The 18,308-nt window shown below is 39.8% G+C and overlaps 1 protein-coding gene across 4 annotated transcripts in view; it reads right to left on the bottom strand.

The window, feature by feature from the left end:
- Positions 1-1,641: 1,641 nt before the first annotated feature.
- LOC101481441 (electrogenic sodium bicarbonate cotransporter 1) overlaps positions 1,642-18,308 on the bottom strand; it is a 33,597-nt gene continuing 16,930 nt past the window's right edge. For 2 of the 4 annotated variants that reach the window (XM_014413549.3, XM_014413551.3), the window contains 20 exons: positions 18,111-18,187; positions 17,126-17,283; positions 16,940-17,027; positions 15,915-16,069; positions 14,890-15,006; positions 14,598-14,772; positions 12,994-13,127; positions 11,835-12,097; positions 11,092-11,144; positions 10,751-10,936; positions 10,189-10,302; positions 9,586-9,747; positions 8,709-8,887; positions 7,740-7,812; positions 6,941-7,009; positions 4,751-4,924; positions 4,506-4,670; positions 4,283-4,379; positions 3,916-3,989; positions 1,642-3,797 (listed from right to left, as the gene is read on the bottom strand). In XM_014413549.3, the coding sequence (XP_014269035.2) occupies positions 3,946-3,989; positions 4,283-4,379; positions 4,506-4,670; positions 4,751-4,924; positions 6,941-7,009; positions 7,740-7,812; positions 8,709-8,887; positions 9,586-9,747; positions 10,189-10,302; positions 10,751-10,936; positions 11,092-11,144; positions 11,835-12,097; positions 12,994-13,127; positions 14,598-14,772; positions 14,890-15,006; positions 15,915-16,069; positions 16,940-17,027; positions 17,126-17,283; positions 18,111-18,187 (2,483 nt within the window). In that variant the 3' untranslated portion in view covers positions 1,642-3,797; positions 3,916-3,945. The remainder of the gene's footprint in view (positions 3,798-3,915; positions 3,990-4,282; positions 4,380-4,505; positions 4,671-4,750; positions 4,925-6,940; positions 7,010-7,739; positions 7,813-8,708; positions 8,888-9,585; positions 9,748-10,188; positions 10,303-10,750; positions 10,937-11,091; positions 11,145-11,834; positions 12,098-12,993; positions 13,128-14,597; positions 14,773-14,889; positions 15,007-15,914; positions 16,070-16,939; positions 17,028-17,125; positions 17,284-18,110; positions 18,188-18,308) is intronic. The other 2 variants (XM_014413548.3, XM_014413550.3) reach the window with 1 other exon arrangement.

Raw genomic sequence — 18,308 nt, 5'->3', positions numbered from 1 at the left:
TGAACCCACACTGCACAGATAGTGCTACGTGCCAGCATCCTGGTGCGTGCTGCTATAACACATTTAGCATCTTGTTACTTTCATAAGAAACATTCCTCAGCTCACACATAACAGTTATAATTAAATGATAAAGTGACCACAGATCAGCTCTATTAGATGTGACAATTCTAATAACAAATCAATGACTGCATTTCTTGGCAGAGTCAAAGATATTTTATTATGGAAAAAAAATAAATAACCAACAGCATGACCCTGTTGAACAGCCTATAATGCCCCCTGGGGAAAACACACTAATGGCCTCTCTCGACTGGGAAATGAAACAGTGAACAAAGTCTGGACAAGCAATCACAGGACACTGTTATGAACTTCGGAGCCAATGTCAAGGGAGAGATGAACAGCGCGCACTGAGGGCCAGCAGTTTATTATGAGCAATAAAAGCTGCTTGGGCAGTAACTGAGCAGGACATTTGTTTCTAGCTGCGGCACGAACTGTTTGCTTTCCTCAGATCAAGCTTTAACATTTTAATGAGGGAGCCGGCAATAATCTGAACAAACTGTAGATACGACGTGAACGTTCAAGAAATGTGCTGATATTATTTTGGCTAAGAAAACATTCAAACATTACGTTTCCCAAATATGGGATGAATAAGTAATTCCTATCTTCTTTTTCCTTTTTTTTTTTTGAGGATCATTTACTCATAAATTCTAGTCATAAGGAATAAGAACCACATTTAGATTGCCAAAGCGGATTTTCCTAACCTGGCTGCATACTCTGGCTGCTGATCTTAGAAGCAGTATCTTTTACCTGCAGTAACCAAAGCAACTGGTTATAAACTCTTTCCAACACACACAGTTTTCTGACAGATGAGACTTTTCTGTGTATCTTCATGCAGCGCTGAGACAGTCTTCATCACATTTTCTATTTTGAGCTGTTGGTGTTGAACATGCGTGTGGCTTTTACAAGAGTCACTACTGCCCCCTCGTGCAAAATGCAAAAATGCAACGCTGAAATCACACCACATGGTTTTACTGAAGTTATTGTTTTAATGGTCAATGTCAAAGCGCATGCATTACACTGACCAGTTTTTACAATCTAATATTAGGTTGCCCATATTATTAGAAAAAGTCTCCTGTTATGTGAAGCAGAGGTTCAGAACACCTTCTTAGATCAGTCAGGTGATATCTCCATGACCTTTTACAGTCACACCATCATTCATGTTTGGTTGCTTGGACAACACCAGTAATATTAAGTATTATGCAACAAAACATGATGTTCTCTCCTGCACCGGTGGAGGAGGAAGTTATTACTCCCCTCCCCCCTTTTGGCAAGTAAAAGAACACAGTGTCTCACAGCAATGAGCCAATTTGTTTCATTTAAGCCAACTCGAGTCCTATGATCATGGAAAATATGCAGCTTTCCTTTTTAACTTTCTTCGCCCTGTGACTGAGCGCTGGCATCTATCAGATTAACACTTGTGAAGCAGACAGTGGTCACTCCAGAGGAAAAGGTAGCAACAGAGCAGAACTCTTGATGAAATATAAGAAATGCTCCTTGAGCTGCCAAAATAGTTGGAGAACAGCCAGGCAAACATAAAGCAGGGCAAAGATACAGAGATTTGGTGGTTAAAGAAAAACACAACAATTTAATTAAGAATCATTTGGACCATTTTATTGCTCTTTTTTCAAATGCTACTTCATTAAAAAAAAAAAAAAAAAAGGACATTTTTATTCATTCTGAGTAACCTAGGATTATTTGATCACATAAGATGCTTGTATAAAATCGTTAACATCAAAAATATTACAATAATTGCAGATTCAGAACCAGAAAGTCCAAAGAGATCAAGATGTGCAGCTCAAAGCACAAAGTGGAAGACAATGTGGCTTTTGTGTCCAACCTACATGGAAGCGATTGCTCAAAGCAAGGATCAAACCCCTATTTCCACTAAAAATCAGAAGTGACACCAACTGTGCGTGTCAATTCTTCAAGGATCATCTAGATTTCAGTTCATTAGGATTTATTACATTCAGACAGGCAACGACACCTTAAAACCGAATCAGTTAAAGTTACCAGTGTATACTTCAATAAGCAATAAGTAGCAACAAGCATGATCAAGTCATTTGTCTAACGTGTGATTGGCATATTTCACTGCTCATCCAGCTGTTACTAAATTAAATTTGGATAATGCATAGACACCAATGTCTCAGAAAAATATCCTTGCGCACTAATAAGCGGTAGCTCTTCCAGAACCAGAAGTTGCATTATCGTAATAATCTCACAGTGATTGTTGATTTGCATAAAACGAAACAAATACATATAACACACAAAACAATAAAAAGATTGGAACTTGATTAAATTAACATATTTTGAACAAGTTTTACAATTGAACTGAATCAGACTCAGTAACACGTTGATACTTAAGTGTATAGGAATATGAAGCATGGGATGGGCTAAATACTTCTCAGCTCTTCCCAGCTTTCAGCTCTTGGACCATCAGGAGGAAAACAAGACTTTCTTTCTCCTTAATATTTTATTCATCCAAACTAAACTTGTTAAATAAACATATTTAGAAATTTTAAATACTCTTAAAATATTTGCTTTTTGATAAGAAATGTGGGTGATGCTGCCCCTTTAAATCATTGCAGTTTGCACATAGTATTTAAATGTTTTGCCAAAACAAAATGTATCTTAAACGATTCAGAGATCCTAGTGCCAGTTCGTCTGATTTTTAGGGGGTTTTTTTAGTATTTGATCACAAATCAATGCACAGCAGATATATTAATATATCACGCCTGGCACCTAGAGGTAGTGCTACATACAGGTATAGTACATGGATAAATCCCCACAATGGGGACGACACAGCTGAGTGGATACAGATCAAAGAAACTTCAAATTTCCACAAAAGGTTAAATGGCTAAGTTGTATTTAATATTCAACCAGCAACCTTTATGAGTTTAAATATAATAAATAAAGAAAAAAGGGGAGCAACAATCAAGATTAGGAAACAAATATGGTAGTTCCAGTCTGCGTGTTGATGAACCATTTACCACCACATTCAAGCATGTTGCATTATTCTTCTGGGTGTGTTTATGAACACGCATCTTTAGATGGATGCTTCACATCAAGTTCCTTGTGTAAGTGTGCATAGATTAGTCTTTTGTTCACTAAAGGAGGACTCTGAATCCTCTGTGCAGTACCTCCACCGTGTTTGAATCTCAAGGTTCAAAGAGCTATGCCTTAATAACCTTAAAAAAATAACTACTAAACACAGTACTTAGGAAGAGAGGCTGGTTATGTGGGATATTATTAAAAAGAATAAGTGAAAGTGGTGTGCGTGTTATGAAGCTCAAAATTGGATCTCTGGGTCTATTTGATGATTACCACAACTCTAGCCTGATTCTTGTTCGGTTATTAACATACAAATTGGGAAGATTAGGAAAAAACTGTGTGACCTTGTGAAGTCCTTTTGTCTCCTGCAGTAAAATGATACAAATGGTCTTGTGTCAGCACTTATTAAAATTCAGTACCACCAAAGTCTTTCAATGACAAATACTTTTCCAGCTAATCGGATTCAAATCCTCGCACGTGGCATATTAAAAAACACTGTTATGAGGCAGTATTACAGTACAAAAAGAAAAAAGAAAAACTAAAAACAAAAGAGAGAATGTGTGGTTTCTGTGTAGTGCTGGTTTTTTCACAGGACACTTTCGGACCCTTTCTTGCAGACGAAACAGCTGTCCACAGAGTCCCGGCCTATTCGAATCTGAGGTGAACCTTTTTTGTATGAACCGCTGTCGAGACTGAAAGAGGCAAAAATGTTACGCCTCAGGAAAAACTTAAAATCACATGGTGTGTAATATTTGTGCATTTTGCCTTTTGAATGCACAAATATTCAAATGACAGCAGGTTGTCACTTACTTATCCACAGACGGAGAGAAAAAGTAGTGCTCAGCACGGTGTATGGGGGTGAAGGAAAGTCGACGATGGAGGTCCTGGCGGGGGAAAAAAATATGACAGAAAAACTTTTTATAACATCAATCAATCATGAATTTCAAGTAGTAGTGGGGGGAAAGAAAAGCAAGCACAGCAAAGCTGCTTTTAGTGTTAAAAGCCCAAATGGGCTGCTCAGAGAAGCATTAGAAACAGACAGAAAGCATGCTGATCTTTAAAGATGTTAAATGTCATATGAGTGAAATGCAAGAGGGCTAGCATGACAAGAAAAGGAAGCCTTTAGTTGGAGCGGCCCTTTGAAGCTAAAGCAAAGCAAATCCTGACTAGTACTCACTATCCAAAGATTTATCTCCCAACATGGGCTCCTGTTCCATCATATCCATAGAGATTTTTATACTGGGGACATTATTTGCATGGTAGGGGAAGTCAGACTGTGGGAGGAGGGAATGAAAACATTAACACTCATGGATTACTTTGATGTGGGGAACTGGACGATAACCGTTTAATGAAACTGTATCATGCCTTTCTTTTTTGAATGCATATGGACATTTACTTACAAATTCAATTTCACTGTCAATGCTTCCCTTCTTCTTGTTTTTCTTTTTCTTCTCATCTTCTTTCTTCTTCTTGTCTTTCTCTGGGATGACATCATCCAGGTAGCTGAGGTCATGCTGGGAGAACACGTAGTCCATTCCTTTGCGAACAGCAACCAATGCCAAAACCTTACAAAGAGAGGAAAAGTTTGAATCAATTAAATTTTTAGGGCAAAATACAGAGCTCTGTCACATCAGCCTTGCCTCACCATGACAGGGAAAATGATGGCAGCGACAGTAGACTTGAGGATCCACAGGAAGGCCAGGCACAGGGCCTGGATGAAAGTAAAGAGGTGGATGCGTCTCTGGGGAACGTGCCGCAGGTAGATCAGGTCCGGCTGGTGCTTGGCAGGCATGAGGAGCAGCTGCAAACGATCCATGAACTGGATCAAGGAAACAGATAAAAAGTTCAGTAGGTTAAGAATCGGACACGCTGCAGTTAGAACCTGGAAAACAATTCAGAGATTTTATACTTCTGTATGACTTTTCCTTTTCCAATTTTGGTTGATACTCTGAGACAGCAGTGCTACGCAGTCAGTTTTTTCCTATTAAAATATCCAATAATGTACCAAAGTATAATGTAATCCAATTATTGATAAATTACCTCCGCCGAGGTTATGTTTTTGGAAACGCTTTCATCCATTCCATCTGTAAACTCAATAGCTCAGAAAATCCTGAATGAATTTCCATCAAACTTTGTAGAGATGTAGATTAGACTCATGTTAAGAATCTGTGAAAGTTTGATTTACATCACCAACGTCTTCAAGGTCAACTTAATAATTTATGGGTTGAAAAATGACAAAAGGCAACTATGATTCTTACAAGCGTGGTGTTTGTTGTCAACATATAAAAAGTATCATAACAATATTTAAAATATCCGGTCACACTTCCCTCTGACCTCTCCTTCATGGTCTATAGATTGAGCTGAAGGTCATAGTGGTAATATTGATGATTGAGAGAGCTATTTAAAACTGTGTTTCTCACTTGTATGGTTTATACTGTAACAGTGAGGACTCTAAATATCACATTACTTTGGGTGTATGACCTCTCCCTCAAGGTCAAATCAAGGAAAACCTTCATAAAATGTATTTTATCTTTGGAACTATGCTTACATCATTTACAACATCGGGGAACATTTGATACTGGTATATGGAGATTCTTAATCTCACATTATATTTTCCCGTATACTCTCATATACTATTTATACTATTACATTACACTGTCAAGAGCTGCCTAGTTAGTCAGAAATATATGCTCTTATAATATTAAGCTCAAGTTATTCATCTCCACTTATTTACAAATCAATATTGATTTTACATTGATTACACATGTAGGAGTAGGTAAAGTAAACATCCGTCACGTTATCCTAAAGTAAATACTACCCAGAGAGTGAGCTACTTCGGCAGAGGTTTGCACTCTCAGAGTTATCCATCCATCCATTCATTCACTTCCGCTTATCCTTTTCAGGGTCGCGGGGGTCACTGGAGCCTATCCCAGCTGTCATAGGGCAAGAGGCAGGGTACACCCTGGACAGGTTGCCAGTCTTGCCAGGGCTAACACACAGAGACAGACAACCATTCACACTCACATTCACTCCCGAATTCATACCTATGGGCAATTTGGATTAATCAATTAACCTATCCCCACAAGCTGCATGTCTTTGGACGGTGGGAGGAAGCCAGAGTACCTGGAGGGAACCCACGCAAACACGGGGAGAACATGCAAACTCCACACAGAAAGACCCCGGCCTGATGGTGGAATTGAACTCAGGACCTTCTTGCTGTGCGGCAACAGTGCTAACCACCGTGCTGGCATCTCTCAGAGTGGTTCTTTTTAAAAATATTATTGGTATTAAGGACAAAATAAAATAAGATAAAATACTTTAATTACCACCTTTTAAGCCTATTAAACAAACTCTTTTTATTAATAAATAATTATATTGTTTCTTTTCAAAGTTGCAAACCTAAAGGAATTATTTATTTTGGATTGAAGAATTCAAATGATATGAAATATTTTGAAAATTAGGATTTCTTTTCTAATGACAAATTAGAAAGATTTTTAATATAAAAAATTACTGCAAAAATAAAATAAAATTGTTTCACATTTTTACAATAAGAATAATAAGTAAATGACACAATTAATACATCAGCAGAATACATTATTTGTATAGTTAGTGTGGACGCTAGCTAGAAAAATAATGTATTAATTTGAGTCTTTTGAGAGTCTGTTCATTGTGTTTTATTTGTTCTTTGTGCTCTGGTTTAAGTGTTATTACTTCTTTTCTTAATAAAACACAAAAAGAAATTCATCATATTTTAATTATTACGTGTGCTATGTGTTGTTCAAAGCAACCCACCCAACACAGGTTAGTAGGTAGTGAACAGGGCAAAGTGACTCACCTGGACACCATTGAGCGATGCCACACCCATGTAGAGGAACACACCATAGAGCACTGGCATGGGAATGAACTGAAGAACACAGAACACAGTAAAAAAAAAAAAGATATTAATGTTACACGTGTGACTGTGACTTAAAAAAAAGAGGAAACAGAAACACGCGTGTCAAAGCTACCCTCTCAGAAGAAACATGACTTCTTTTGGCTCACACTGCTTAGTTAAAAATAGTCCACAAGAAGCTTTTCTAAGAATGTTCTTTTTACTGAGCTACCAGTGTGACCGGGCTTTTAGCTTGCACAGGACTGAGAAGTACCTGCTCCTAGATCAGCGTAAAAAAAAGATTAAGTAATATAAAAAATATAAAATATATGAAAAGAAATTACTAAAATGAGGCAACTTAGAGCAAAAATTTAGAAATTTATGAAAAAATTTTATTTTATGCCACTATAATACAGTTCATGCAAAAACAAAATGCTATTTCTGAGAATCAGAAACACAGTATAGAAAATACCCTCAAGGGGGCGTACCAGCTCAAAAAAAATCACCTCTCAGAGTCTTCACAACTCATGGGCAGCTCAACAAAGAAATGGAAATTTGAGAAGCCGAGGTGCTGCAACTGGAGCTTAAGCCCTGATGCACATTCTTATTTCACAACATATTACTTCAGCTATAGAAGCTCCTAATCGGATGAATAAAAGACTTGAAATTATTTTACATTTCAGAGGGAAGACGGGAGTTTGTCCTAAAACGGGCGGACAGTAATCCATAATTCCACAGAAGAATTAAGAAGTTGGAGCACTACCTTGAGGATAGGAGCCATGAGGACAGAGAGTCCCGTCAGGATGAACACGAAGATACCAGTGACTCGCTGTTCCCTGAGTTAGAGGGGGAAACGTCACACAAATTAATCAGCAGATTTGATTCAGAGAAGTTAAAACTTTTGTTGTTTTTTTTAGTATGTTTATTATTCCCCTAGGCAAAATTCACAAAAGACAGCATGGCATCTACATCATAAACACACCTTTTTGATCATCCATGTGCTGGAATTTCATGTCTAATGGTTGCATATGCAAAAGTTACAGTTCGTAAAAACAATGAGCATGATGAATCTAAACGGCTCACGCTCCAATCAGTTAACCACATGGAGGAAATCCCTGTCATCAACTATACAAATCCACGATGATACAGTCTTTGCAGACTTGGTAACAAAAAATAAACTTTTTCCTGACCTCCACCTCGCTGACAAGTTTGTTTTGTTTTCATTTTTTTAATGAAGTCATTCTCCCTAAAGAACTGCAGGAGTATTTATATCTGTGTGTACACACAGAGAGCTCTGTGTAGATTTACCCCTTTCTGTCATTTTCCAAGACTGTTTTCTCTCTTTTGTTCCTTCCTGACTGTCTAATTCATGATTAATTGAATCTTTCCATTTCCTCCCCTCCTCCTGTTGTTGCTGGAGAGTAATTGCCTTTTTGGATAAAATGATTTTTCCTTTTCTAAAGAAAGGACTGTGCACGCAGCAGGTATTTTTCACAGTGTGTGCGTATGAGTTACTGCACACAGCATTATGCAAACCACCTGAGTGATTTCTTTTTTCTTCTTTTTTTTTTAATCACTTCAATCTAAAATGAATGCAATTAACTAGCTAGTACAATCAAATACTGACAGTGCTCTGGGAAAACTGAGACACCTTTGTTCGAGACCACCATGCCAGAATGAATTTAATTGTTAAGTGACGTCAACACAGCGTCCAGCAGCTGCTTTAACTAACCTGACACCCAGGAATTTAGGCTGCTCTCCGGGAGCAGAAGTCTCAGTCTCCATTTTCAGAGAGTCGATGTGGGCGATGGAAATGACAGTGGCAGCCACATACCATGGCAGGCCCATGAAAGAGCAGATCACTATCAGGATGGCCACCCAGAACAGGTCCAAGTGATAACCTGCCCCTTTCTAACAGGAGACAAAAAAAATTATATAACAAGTGGTTCCCACACTCCAGATATTAAACAAATCATGTGCTGCTGCAATAGTGTGATCAGAGCACACCGAGCGTCACATATTAATAATATATCAGGAAGTCTGGGAATATATGTATACAATTAGACAAACATAATGCAGTGCAAATGACTACAAATGACTGTTTAATCCAGAAACAGATAAGGAATAAAATGTATTTCATTGCATGTCATTCCTGGTACTGCAGGTAAGATCCATTTCTAGACTCTTTTATCACTGCTGCTCTGTGGCTTTTTGTTCAGTCCAGTCTTAGTTTACTGTTGGAGTCTTCTTATTGTTGTTTATACTTTGATTTTGGCTTCCTGTGTCAATTTTTAACTAGTCTTTTATGTACCATTCATTGGATTTTCATGGCCAACATTTTTGTCTTATATCCCTTCATCTTCCTGACTTTGTGTATTCTTCTGATCTTTAGAAACTTGTACTGAAAAGAAATTCACTGACAAGTTCTTGTTGTCATTTCATGAAACTTGGCTTTATCTATTGATGCTTTGGCTGTCCTGCACTTTGGTTTTAAATGTGCTACAGAAATAAAAATTTACATACTTAGTTTGGATTCTTTTTGGTTCTTTTTTATTACTGAACGTATTCAATCATTTCACTCTTCTTAAGCCTTCAGATGGTGCACCAACCTTAAGTTTGTGCTCTTTCCTGTTGACAATTACAGCGGTGATCTGTTGGTCCATGAATATCAGAATGGTGACAACCACAGCAGGAAGTGCAGCTGCTAGGTACACCCACCAAGGGTTTCCTCCAAAAGGAGGAACAAACCAGCCCCTCAGTGGACTTGTGGGCTATGGGAAAAAAAAAAAGAAAAGAAAAAAGACTGTTAAAAACACTGGAGACAGACTATCCAAGCCCCAATATCATCTCAAAAAGATTACAGATCTGAAATTACCGGTGCATTGTTACATGACAGAAAAACAGTGAATTAAGACTCCGTGAACAAACAAAGGTAGCTCTGTTCTTGCAATTTAAAGTTGCAACTCGAAGAGCTAGTTTATGTTCTCACATCCCCTATAATCAAGCTCTGTGTCCTCCTGGGTGTGCTACAAAGAAAAGCATTATGCTTGGATTTGGAAGAATTACACAGGCTTTCTTGCCGAAACATCATTCATTATAGATGTAGTCGGAGGAAAGAGCACCACTGAAAGACAATTCAGTCAATGATTTCAAAACGTCACGATGAAATGAGGACTTTCTAGTACACTGGCAAACTTCCGGGAGATGCCTACCTTGAATTCACTTGGCACTAAGAGCTTTGGAGTCTCCACACCAACTAAGGCATCCACACCGCAGAAGAGAAGGATGGCCAAGATGATCGCAAAGTCACTGATGAGCTTCCTCACCTAGAAAGGAGGACACGTTTAAGGAGGGTTTGACAGTGTCTTTGAGTTTGTGGGGCTGGAAGTTTTGAAGAAAAGTGTGCCGACCCTTTTCTTTGTGTGCTGAAAAAAAAAAAATGCAGGCAAGCTAACACAGCTTGACAGACAATTGCACACTCCCACGTCCAATTAACTTAACAAGCACGGCTTTAGACTTTAGGGAATAAACCGGAGCACCTGGAGAAACCCACACAGGCAGAGGGAGAGTGTGCAAACTCCACAAAGAAAGACTTCCATGCAAACCAAGATGCAAAAAAAAGACTTCTTCGAATCAATAATTTTAAGTAAAATGCAACTGAAACATATAAAAATGTGGTCACATATTAAGTAATCGGGAAATCTGGGAAAATATGCACCACAACGCTGGCTACAACTCATCTAGATGTGGAAAAACGATGTGACTGTCACTCACTCGGGTGGGGAAGAAGCGGCTCGTCTTGAACTTCTTCAGAGACATGGAGCAGGTGTAGGTCCCAAGGAACAAAATGAAAGACATCAGGGTGATGTCAGGTATGTAGCCACAGCTTTCTCCAACTAACTGTCCTCCATACTTCATACACTGCTTCTTGGTCAGAGATGCCAAGGTAGCATTTACCGGCTGGAATGAAAAAAGGCAGAAACAGAAAAAACAAAACAGTTATCAGTTTCAACCCCCCCAAAAAAATGCCTGACGAGAAAAAAGAAAAAAAAAAAAACAGCCTTTGAAGCAGTGAATTCTGACTCATTGTTACTGAACACAAGGGCACTACATACCAGATCAGTACTGTTTGTCAGGGCAGATAGATCAAAGAGTTCTGACGAGTTGCCTAGTGAAGAAACAACATAATATCTTATCACTAAAACAAGAAAACGTCTTCTAATAAATGCATTTGCCATTTTAAATCCGTGTCAAAGAATATTGGCAAGTCACGCGACACAAAAACAGTGTCTCAGCAGTGCTGAGAAAGCGATATCGACACGGTCACACATTCTGCTATCATTTGTCATTTTCACTGAAAAAACAAAAAAATAAATAAATAAATAAACTTAAATCTAAATTAAAAGACAAATTAATCCAACACAAAAACCATATATGACTATTCAACTTTCAGCATCACATGGTATCATCATTCCTGAAACTCTAAGACAACATCAGGCCTGGGGGAGCAAAATTGGCACAGTAAAGACTCAAGTACAGGAGGGGAATAAGTTTTTTTTACTTTTAACTCTAAAGACCTCACCCCTCATTCATTCATATTGCATCAAAGTAATAGGTAAGCAAATAAATAACAGAAACCTTTGTTTTTTTACTACTATATTTAAAAATCCTTTTAGATAAAAGTGGGCTGTATGTGGCCCACGATGTGCAGTGAGTAACCCCTGCTTTAAAAGAAGCCCAAAAGATGGTTTAGAACAGAGTGGAGGTATACCACTGCTAATGTTGAAGGTAAAACTCTTCCTATTACTCTGGTAGCTTCTCTCTATCTGAAGCAGCAGCAATAGTAAAGACTACGCACCAGGCATGCAGCGGCAGTCGTACTGAGTGACAAGGTTGGGATCATAATCAGTGTTGATCGGGTGGTAGTGGGCCAGCTTTATCATCTTCTTGAAAGCATCGTAGATGAAAATGAAGCTGATGAGCGCCGAAAAGCCTTCCTCTGTGAAACGTGTGAAATACTGCACCAGGAAGCTGGCGTCTGTGGCGACCAGCACCAGACAGAACATGGCCGACCACAGTCCGATCCACAGCCGGAATTCAAGGTAGTCGAAGCCGTTGTCTCTGAGGGAGAGGATACATTTCACACAGAGTGAGCAAGGGAACTCTTACATCTCAATATTTTATTTTACAATCCACCCAAGAATTCACGGCACTTTCAGAAAATACAAGGCGCTCAGAGGTATATAAATATTGCTCTGGGGTCCTCCAAGGGAAAACGGCAGCAGGTTTTTCTCTTTATTGCAGCTGTAGGATAACATGCATCCACAACAGCTGTAGTGAGCAGCTGCCACTGACTCGGCAACAGTTGACTCGAAGCACGAAAAGGGCACAGGCGCCACAACACTCTTCAGTCACAGCATAAAATTAAATGAGAGTGAATTATTAATAATGGAACATATGCAGCGTGGTGTTTTTGGTAACGCTAGAAGACTCCTTTGGGGGTAAGAGAGGCAGTGTAGTTGGAAGGAAGTGAGAGTAGGCAGTATTTAATTCCCTTGAACTGAGGTGAAATGACATTTTATCCCCACAATAACGTATACCTAAAATTTAGGCACTGCTATCACACCATCATGGCGTGTCCTTGCTGCTCTCGTCTTCCACATAGTCGGGACAGGAAGCAGAAGGCAAAACAGGTGAAAGCTCATAAACACAACCAGGTGACAATCATTTATTACCAGTAAGTGCAAAAAATAAATAAATAAAAAGTTCCAGTGAAGCAACCTTTGACCCAAAGTCACCAGCCTACTACTAAATGTGAGTAATCTCCCTGAATTCTTCGTGCTTATATTTTTAACTTCTCTTGTAGTGGTCACAACGATCTTTATAAAACACACGCATCTGTCCTTTGGGGAGAGACTGTAATCTACAAATATCTGAAACAGTCTACTGCTGCTGTTTTTGACCTCTGTTTAACCCTTGTGTACAGCTGAGTGACTTTTTAGCCATGAAATACTCACTTGCTGAAACTAAAGAGGAGCCTTTCAAAGACTAGCACCGGTCCGGTGCTGCTGAGAATAGTCAGGGGCTGACCAGCCAGCAGACAGAACACTGCTCCCGTCAGTGCTGTTCCGAGGAAGCTTTCCAGCACTCCCTACGACACAGTACATGCAGGGGGGGGGGGAGAATGAAAACTTTACATACAACACTTCTCACAATATTCTGCATCCTTTCTCATTTTATTCCCCATTAATTATTGCGTAATTCCTACTTACTCACGCAGGAATAGTGTTTTCCCCATTCTCAGCTGCAGTTCTGGTCAATCAGGACAGGCCTGTTTAGTTTCCCTTCACGTTGGTTTTTGTTTTTTTCTTAACACTTTATTTTTTTAAAGCAACTTGCACTGGATGAAAAGCTAATAATGACAATGCTGTAGCAGTGAGCATACATGGGGAAAGATCCAGCAAGGGCAGGGAATCCCTCTGTTGAGTGGGAAGGTGTAGCGACGCAGGAGTATTGAGAACCCACTATTGGTAAGGGAGGGGCGGGTGGAGGAGTCATTAGAAACACAGCCGTGACGAGGCTACTGTGGCTGATTAATCTGGATCTGTAGTTATTTACAGCCCGGGCAAATCTCCTGAGGCTGGTGCTCCTCAGGTCTCTGTCACATGAGAGCCCAAAGAAAGCGGCTTCATCACCATTCAGCCTGCCATACTTCTACACCGCGCTGTGAGAGGCATCGGGGTGGATGCGGTTGGCGCTGTACGCCGACATATCACAATCATACGACGCTTCCTGCTAACAGCAGGTGTGACAGATGGATCCAGAGTGAGCCTCTGAGCTCAACATTAACATGGCTTATCTGCTGCAGTGTGTTGTGTTAGTTTAAAGGTTTAAATCGATGATGACGGTGACAGCAGCAAACACTGTGCAAATAAATTCAGTCTGAAACTCATAAATGGACAGTGTTTGCTTACGGCAGACAGAAATATGTGCTATGAGAGTGAGAGGTAGAAGAATGCAAGAGACAAATCCCACACATGTGAGCAGAGGAGAAATTTAGAGTTGGGCAAGGATTTGGGAAATCGAGACAGTTTATCATTGTTTATCAGCTCTTTAACCTTGTCACATTCACACTGTGCATGAGCAACAATAAGGGGCTTTAGTCAGCTGAGAATCTCTTTGAAAATGTTGAAATAATAGACTGCTTCAAAACAGAGGAGTACACTGTGTGACACAATGTATCGGTGTAAACAGACAAGTAGCAACAAACAACAGTGAGGCAATCACATTGGCAGAAAAGCATAAATATAAAGTCAACAAAAAGCAGAAACACCAGCATTCCAGAGAGCATCGGCGAAGAGCCACGGCTATGAGAAAGAAAAATACACATAAAAAGGAAATCACACAATGCTGCAATGTTTTTGCTGAGATTGTTTGACTGATGAGACATCGGCAGGGAGCAAACACAAGCTTTTGAATCATCAGAGTCTGACTTTCTTCATGTCACCGATAAAACACAAGCATGTCAAGTTAGGCTCTAACAAAAGGTTTTAGCAGTCTTAGAAATGCCAGAGCGGTGTGAATGCTGGGTTTAAACACAAAGGGATGAGGGAGGTATTACCTGCATGTTTTCTGTAGCATCTCCAAGCAGACCTCCAAAGGTGATCGCATTGGTGACTGTGCCCAAATAGATGAACAAGATGGCAGACAGAGACTGGATGTTCAGCGCATCATAGAAGTCGCTGGCGAAAAAGGGCAATTTCCGCTTCACATCCAAGATGAGACCTCCACAAAACCTTCAAGTAGGAGACATTAAAGTTAGCAAGCATAATATAGTTCGCCTCGCGTATTCTTCCTCTGTGTTTTTTTTCCTCTTTTTTATTTTTTTATCTCTACAGTATTTTCACAATTACTTTCCAGTGCGCTGAAGCTCCTCTCCAACTTGGTGTCCTCCACCCCCTCCATGTCCTGTGTCATGGGGAGTGTCGCCATTCATCTGAGGTGCCTCTAATCCGGTGTACATGTTCTTCCTTTAAAAACAGAAAGCAAACAAATAAAAGCCCACAAGCTTTCAGTTAACTCAAGCATGAAGATCGCAGGATCGCTGTCATGTTTCTACCATCAAAAACAGAAAATCACGGCAAATAAACCGTAAATATACATGCAAGTGCATAATGCATATCTAATACAAGCTGCATACATTTTTATTTACAATAGTCTTTAATCACATCGGTGAAATAAGAGATTATCTAAGGTTTGAGAGAAGAAGTAAGATTCTCAGTTTCTGAAAAGGTTGACCTGCACTTGGCCTGCAGCTTATGTTGAAACTTTATGTATAACTGTGTAACAAAGGATCCTAGTTTGTTGTCTTTAAAACACTGCTCAACTTTGAGACAGTAGCAAGAAAAAAAACTCCCTTTTAACAGGAAGAAACCTCCTACAGAACACAACCATCTGCCATGGTCTGTTGAGAGAAAGGAGAGAGGGCAAAAGGCTGAGTAAAAGAGAAAAAAAAGATTAATAATAACTGGTGTTGGGTGGCATCTAAATACAGTGACACTTGGTGCATGATGGGATGCACTGAGTGTCCCATGACACTCCAGTGCATTGAGTGCATTTCTCTAAAGCCCAAAAATTTCTCATTTTCTCTAAAGCCCACGTTCTCTTGATTTGCTGCTGCTCGTCCAACTTCCACAAAAACAAAAAAAACAGTGCTTTTGACTCCCCTGGCGCTGATATACATATGGAAAGCCATACAGACATCAGCACAGCACCAAAGTAGAAAAAAAATCATGTTGGACAAACATTAATACTGCCCAACCCCCCTTTTATTTTTACGTCTGCATAAATACGTCTATGTTCACATAACATTTTGTAGATTTAACAGATTTATATGCAGCGACATCATTCATTGGGATTAGGTGGATTAGCAGCGGACCTCTTGTCCGAAGAAGGCAGGGACTTTGGTGGCTCTATCCTGATATCAGGGTCCCACTCGCCAGGGGGCAGGACAATGACCTCATCCAGGAACTCCTCGATACCAGCCAGCAGGTCCTGCCTGTCCTTTGCTTTATAAGCAATATCGTGGAATACCTGCCAGCACACAAGCATAAGTGGAGCTTTAGTAACCAACAATTCACTGTGTCCCCTAACTCTAACAAAGTAGCATAACAAAACGTTCATAATATTCTAATTACCATGTACCCAAATAATGAATCAATATCTGTGCGTCTCACGAGCAGTGAAACAGGCATGCAGGATAGTACTACGAGGGGATGACTCAAAAACGGCTGAGAACGGCTCATAAAGTTTTCATGGGAGTAAAGTTTAACTTGAGGAAATCCTGGAAAAACACTTCCTATCTCACCGTGTTTACTCGAAAGATATGTTGGAAAGAGCTGAGGCCTGTGGGAAATTGCCCGCCAGGTGATCTCAGGATTAAGAATGTTATGAGCTATCAGCTAACATTCCTGACAACACTGAGACGTTAAGCCAGGAGTGAAGCTACACAGCAGAGACACAGAGATGTTTAAAGGTGGAGCAGGTTAAAAAACCTGTCATTTTTCTTTGCATATGATCTGCTTATGCCAAAACAAACGTGGGTCAAAAAGTTGTAACACAGAGATTAACAATTAACCTCTCAGTTGGACAGACCATTCACTGAGACATAATGATACAAGAAAAACAAAGACTTGACTCCAACCACAATTGGCAACAGGAAGGGTTAACATTAATTTAATGAATGCAGCTGGATAGCCCAAAACCATCATCTTAAGTTCACAACCAGTCAGAGGCTAGTTAAGTTAAATCTAATGTGTTAAAACAGTAAAACTAGTAAAAAAAAAAAAAAAAAAAAAAGTACCGGTAGTCAGTCAGTCTCCATTGTGGGTCATATTATTACAATCAGTTCAAAATTTAGTCCACAAGAGAAATTAAACCAACAAATACGAAGTTACTTCATACCTCATCTGACATCAGGGTAGCGATGGCTCTTCCTATCTCATGATATGATTTAGCTTTGCCCTTGGGACCCAAAAGGACGAAGAGAAATCTAAACAAAGATGAGAAAATGAGATGTGACAAAGTGAGAATCTCAAAGACTTTGGCCAGTGTTTCGAATGTTGCAAGTTGGACCTTGGACGATTTTACCTGGTGGGCACAGGGACCTCAGTGAGTGCCCCAAGCATGACAGCCTGCTGCAGACGGACAAAAGCCACAAAGGGGGTTTCCAGGAAATCTACCTCCCCGACCAGCACGTTTGAAGCCTCAGCATCGCGGGGCAATTTTTTCATGAACTTATTCTTCAGCTGTAATCATGGAGGTGGGAGGGGGGTTAGGGTTAGGCTACAAATTTCCTCTTGTAGAAGTGATTAGGGTATCATGTACATGCAAACCTAGTGGTGTGCTTTGTTGATGTCAGTATAAGTGTGTAGGAACAGGCAGTACCTGCCCTTCCTTCAATTATGTGCTGAACAGCAGTTTGATTTTATGCCGTCCAATAAGCATACATCCTCAGTCTGGATTCATAGAGATCTAAACTGAGCCTGTAAAAACTTACATCAACTAAGGGAGATGATTAACAAAGCCCTTGTTAAAATCTTAAAGAAAAACACACCATTTTGACCAATGCACAGTTTTATAAACAGTTGCTTGAGGGTGATTTCAGTTACTGTTTAACTACTTCCGTGATTGCAGAAAAACGCAGACAATACAGCCCATTTACAGTTGTCATGAGTCACGGCAGCAAAAGAAACTACAGCGGATGACAGAAACTCACACGACAAAGACAGTAAGCTGTTGTTACTCAGACCAGAGAGAAGAATGGAAGGTGTCTTATTTATTAGCATCTGGGGCTCACATGTGTTACGCCCTCCACCTTGCAGTGCCAGTGCAAGAGAATCGGGTGCTGCCATGGCTTAACTGCCAATTGTCTACACCTGACAAAGTGTGGATAAACACTAATAAAGCTAATGTTTCTACATACTCTGGGGTCAGTCTCCAGTCTACGTTGCAGCATGCTGAAGCACTCATACAGCCCAGTAGATGCCCTTTCTAAGTGCTGCTTTGTGAACATTGACAGCGGTGGTGCAAAACCCATATGACTCTATGCAAATAACACATCGAAACACATTACCTGATCTTTCTCTGGCTTATCAGAGAAGTCACTCAGGCTGTTGGAGGTGAGGTTTCGGTGGGTTGTAGTTGGACTACCTGCAGAGAGGGGAGATTCTGTTAGGATCAAAGAGGATGACGGGCAAGAACGCAGAACTTTTTTAAAAAAAAAAAGAAAAAAAGAAGAAGATATTTTTGGCTGAGAAAGAGGCTGAAAAGA

The sequence above is a fragment of the Maylandia zebra genome, linkage group LG7, assembly GCF_041146795.1.
Source record: "Maylandia zebra isolate NMK-2024a linkage group LG7, Mzebra_GT3a, whole genome shotgun sequence".
Classification (NCBI taxonomy): domain Eukaryota; kingdom Metazoa; phylum Chordata; class Actinopteri; order Cichliformes; family Cichlidae; genus Maylandia; species Maylandia zebra.
The sequence above is the reverse complement of the archived record's forward strand: the minus strand, read 5'-3'. Positions and strand labels throughout refer to the sequence as shown.